Raw genomic sequence first — 5,428 nt, 5'->3', positions numbered from 1 at the left:
ACAGCTACATTATAAAGTGATGTAAAATACTAAAAGCAGGAACATGTCTGTTGGTTTATGCCACAAACTTAGCAGGTGTTTAAAGCCATTTAACATTTTATTTTATTTTATTCATTTATTCATTCATTTAGATGAAACAAAATTTTAAAACATCATCAAAAAGAAAACATTGAATGAAAAGAGTGCAGAAAGAAGAAAAATCTTATATCTGCCCCTTATTTAAAAAAATAAAATAAAATAACTTTAAACAATCACTTAAATTAATCACTTTAATATCAACTTGAAAGCTAGGAATTAAAAAAAAACATGTTTTGTGTTAGCAGAATTTAATTCTAAAATTTATTCAACATTAATAAAACTTACCTCAAGTTGCCTTTTTGGACATGCATGCATATATTTGTACAAATTGTACTTGAGAGGAGATTATAACAGCCTCATATAAAATCAATGATGATGATGATATCGGAACTGGATCGGTATCGGCTGATATTCAGATTTAGGTATTGGGATCGGAAGTTTAAAAAAGTGGATCGGTGCATTCCTAATAAGTGCCACATGTTTCAGATCAGATCACCACTTTTCCTCTAGTTTTTCAGCAGAAGGAAATGGCTTCTGGGCGGGGCTCTGTTGCAATCTGGGAAATGTGGTCATTATGAGCATGAATACAGTGGAGGCTTAGTGAGAGAAAACTAGAAAATGGCGGTGCCTAGCCGAAGTATTTTATTTTTTCATTAACTTTTTACTGTACAGTATTACTGTCCCAATCACGTGAGTAATATTAAAGTTGACAATAATGTGTCCTGTACATTGTTTTTGTACAAAATTATGGACTGTACATCCACAAACCGCAATAGAGCGAGTCCGCGAATGTCGAACCGCAAAGTAATGAGGGACTACTGTACATAAAATATTGGAGTCTTGGTTTACTGTTTTTGAGTCTTTTCATTTTTTTACTTTTGAGATGAGTTTAATTAATTTAATAAGTTGTGTATTTTAAGGAGATTCACTTTATACATACACTTCTTCCCCTCTGTGTTTTCTTTAGATCTCCTTAAATACTTTGTTTTCCTCTCTCCCTCTCTGCAGTTTAAAGTGTGCACATTGCAACTTAAATCATAGCAGGTTAAACAGACAAGGCTTGCTGTCATTAAAATTCTGTAAACCTGCGACAGCTACTGCAGATCTTTATCAGCATTTGTTCATTTCATCAAGAAACGTGGAGCGCACATGTAATAAATTGTGTTTGTTTATTGAAAGGTTTGTACTTACATAGAGGACGCATGCTATTGTCTTGAGTTCATTATTATCATTCATAAGCTGAAATGAGATTCCTGCAATAATCTCATGAACATAAATTGTTTTTCAATAAGCTCTTTCTCCTTGTGCCCTTGGGATGCAGGAATTAAACCAATCTTTGAATGAGAAACAAGAGCTGTGCCAAGTTGGTGAGCATAATTGCTCGAGAATAACTTAGATGCAGTGGCTGTGGTAATAATGTTCTTATCATCCCTTTCATGTTGGGCCCTGTCCCTACGGTGGGTTTTCCTTTCTCTTGCTATTAATCAGTGTCGGGATGCAGTAGCACTTAGCTTCCTCCTGCTACCTCAGGGAGCCTCATCATCGATTATATTGACCAGCTGTCGGAGCAGGATGGTCAGGTGTCTGCTGCCACTGTATCTGCTCCCATTTCAAATGAACACATGTTCAGCCAAGGCAGAGGTTGGAGTTTATCAGTACTAAGAAGAAAAAGGGGGGCACTGGGCAAAGTGACCAATTTTCTCTGAATTGCTTCTGCAATTGTATTTGACCCAGTTACTTCCATATAATAGCTCTGCAGCTGCATAAGATTTTGTCTGTCTTAATACCTTGCTCGTCATGCAGAATGAATAAGAAATGAGTTGATATACACCAGGATTTATGCCCAAAACTAAGGCTTTGTGTTGCACTGAGTCCTGCTAATCTCACTGTTGGTTTGTGTTGCTGGAAGAGGTAATAAATACATATTCTGTATTTCCTGATGTGTTTGACTGAATTCTTCTCATATTGATCTTCCTCTAGCTGCAGCCTATTTGCTCAGTGTACAGTACAAACATGGTTTGGTTAAAAATCAGAAAGCTTTGTGTTTGGAATAGATAATACATCTGATGGTTTAGAAAGTATCTGTGCCAAGTGGGGAAGCAGAGCACAAACAACGCTTTAGCTTAATCAGAGTGTTACGGTTTGACATTCTTTTTCATCGATGCAAGATGCATATCAGAATCAGAATCAGAATGCCTTTATTGTCATTATACGCAGTACAATGAAATTAAGAGTAAAATTAATATACCTGCCAACACTACTCAGCTCATCAGATGTGTAAAGATGCTCATAACAGAAAAGGATTTGAATCCGAGCCTACCTTCAGAATGCCAAAGTGACCTTAAACTGTAAAAAATGTCAAGTCAATGTGTACATTTAAGAAAAAGATCAAATCTAGATTGTTAAAAAAGTATATATGAAGTAGCTTAGTGTGTGTTTTTTATTAGAATTAGAAAAATTAGAAAGTTATTCATTTTGTTCTGTTACTTGAAAATTAATATGTCTGAAATAATTGTTTGAAAAAAGGGGCAGATATAATAAGATTTTTTCTTCTTTCTGCTGCCTTTCATTTTAAATCTTTTGTATCTTTTTATATATTGTTATGGAATTGTTTTGTACTTTTTTTAAAATGAATAAACTTCATACCATACCATACCTTAAACTGGCAGAGGAATTCTGGGCAGTTTTAATGAGTTGTTGGCTCATGTGATGGGCAGGTGTGAGTAAGGTAACCTTGGGCTGGAGGTCTGAGCACAGTGGCCAAGGTTACCTCACAGACATACTGAGTTTGGATGCAGCGCAGATGGCACACCTGGGATGAATAAGCTGAATGATCGTTTTTTGATTTTAAAGCATAAACTAGAACAACATATGTACATATATGTTCTGGTTTCACAAGAGTCAAGATGGCTGTTCAAACCTGGTGAAACATTTTATCATACCTTATACAGTAAAAACCCAAAGTTGTTTTAAAATGTGTTCTTGAAATATAATATAAACTTGTTCTGGATAATTCCCTAAAAACACAGAGGCAAGAGTTAAAACGAGCAGCAAAAGACAGATGTTGTTTTAATTTGCTTTCGTTCTGCATTTTATTGCTTTTTTAAATGTCTCAAACTGCAGATGGTCCGAGGCCAACCCAGAAAGAAGTCGTTTCTCTGCGAGCATTCATGCTTCTCTTCCTCAAGCAACTCATTCTGAAGGTATGTCCCACCTGTCATAGCATCACAGTCCCCCGCACAGCTGCACTGAAAACATCTGCGGTAACTTTAAAAATGATTTCACAGCTCAGCTCCTAAAATAAAAGGGGAAAACATCACACTAAAAAATATTTTAAAAATCTAGGAGAAATTATTTGTTGCTTTTGTGTATTAAGTGAAATTTTGTATATAGCATTACAAAAAGGTTTGTCATCTGACATTTTTATGATTATTGGAATTTATTTCATGTCTTTTTGCTGACTTTTGATCAAACATTAAATAAAGCATATGAATACAAAACAAAATATAAAACTACTTGACTAACACAACATTCTTTAAATCAGTGGTTCTCAAACTAGGGTCCCTGCACCCCCAGGGGTCCGCGAGCTGGTTCTTTGGGGTCAACCAAAAAATAAAATAAATTAATAAATATATACACACACACACACACACATGTATGTGTGTATATAAATATATATATATATATATATATATATATATATATATATATATATATATATAGTGTGTGTGTGTGCAAGCAAGCAGATGTTGAACAACCCATTAAAATACAGGAAATCACATCTACTTTATTCAAAAGCCAGCCCCACCACTTTTTGCTTTTTGCGTTCCGGCATCGATCAGTTTACAAATTAAGCCCTGTCACTTGCCATGACTTCTGCTGTTATGATTCTGTTCAATTTTATGTAAAGTGTTTTATGTAATAATTTGAAGACGTGGCAATACATTTATCATGTTTAGGTGAATAGTTAAAGTTTTAAAGTGTTTTTTGATACTGTTAATTTTCTCAAAACTGTAATTTTTGGAAATTGAAATTAAAAATTATGTTGATCAAGTGTGTCTTGAATGCAAAATACCCCATGTATAAAAGTATAAAAATTGTATTAACACTTTAAAAGAACATGTCTTCAGTATTTATGTTACATAAATATTTCCACTGCATTAAAGAGACAAATTGAAGAAAATGTAATAAACATGAGGGTTATAAGGGGGTCCCTGAAACATTTTCTCCCCTGTAAGGGGTCCTTGAACCCAAAAAGTTTGAGAACCCCTACTGTATAACCATTTTCAGCGGCTTTGCTTGACATTGAAGGTAGTATAACTTTTAATATAATTATAATATTCTACTTATCTTTGTTACTTGCACATTCTTTAGCTATTTGTCTTGGTTGTCAATGGTTTTGCAATAATATATTTTGCTGTCTACTTTTTTTAGGATCGAGGTGTGAAGGAGGATGAATTACAGAGCATCCTGAACTATCTGCTTACCATGCAAGAGGTACATGGGATCTTTTTCGACTCCAAGGAAATTTTAGTCAGCCTTTTGTTATGCCTCTCTCCTGCCTTAAGCTTCAGGGTCACAAATTCTCTTCAGGATATTTATTCAATCTGCTGTTTATTATTGTTTTTTTTTTCTATTAAATGATTTAGTATGTCTGACTGCCAGTGTACTCGTCAACTATTGTCCATTTGCTGTTGTAAATTGTGCCAAGGACTTCTTCTACTACTGGGTGGAGAGAAAAAAACAACAACTAGCAATTCCTCATACCCCTGGTTTCTATGAATAAGAATATTTCATTATCCTTTGAACCTGCTTGGGTAAGGGGATTAAAAATGTATCCTGCCTTGAATAAGAAAACAAGGACCTACCTTTGGCGCTGTAGTTCTGAGATACAGAGATACAGATCTCCCCCAAACACCTGGTGGTCATATCAGTGGTGAATTGTGAGCCACTATGTGCAATGTTTACTGTGGACTTTAATGCCAGATAGATGACAAGCAGAGGTAGGAATGAGGATGTTGGTTCTTGCTATGTGGGACCTTAGTTAAAAGTCTGAACTAGTTTTAAAGAACTTCATTCTGTAAGTGGCTAGATCTTGGCAATGTCTAAAGCTCATGGTGTTGTTATGGCTACTGGACACCCAAGTCATTAGGACATCAATTTGAAATTAGGATTTTTATTCAAGGCTGTCTATAATAAATTTAGATGTAACAAATAGCACCGAGAATGACAGCCAAAGCAAAATCTATGCTACGCACAGCAACTATCAGTTGACATGAAAGGAGTTGGGAAAAAAACTTTTTTATATATATATATATATATATATATACAGTATATATATATATATATA

At 34.7% G+C, this 5,428-nt stretch overlaps 1 protein-coding gene across 1 annotated transcript in view; it reads left to right on the top strand.

The window, feature by feature from the left end:
* LOC119410974 (probable asparagine--tRNA ligase, mitochondrial) overlaps window positions 1-1,406 on the top strand; it is a 3,633-nt gene extending 2,227 nt beyond the window's left edge. Inside the window, exon 8 of the mRNA XM_037677893.1 lies at window positions 1,400-1,406. Within this exon, the coding sequence (XP_037533821.1) occupies window positions 1,400-1,406 (7 nt within the window). The remainder of the gene's footprint in view (window positions 1-1,399) is intronic.
* The last annotated feature ends 4,022 nt before the right edge of the window (window positions 1,407-5,428 follow it).

Source organism: Nematolebias whitei, chromosome 6 (genome assembly GCF_014905685.2).
Source record: "Nematolebias whitei isolate Nwh7 chromosome 6, NemWhi1, whole genome shotgun sequence".
In the NCBI taxonomy this organism is placed as follows: Eukaryota; Metazoa; Chordata; class Actinopteri; order Cyprinodontiformes; family Rivulidae; genus Nematolebias; species Nematolebias whitei.
This window is presented reverse-complemented; position numbering and strand designations above follow the sequence as displayed.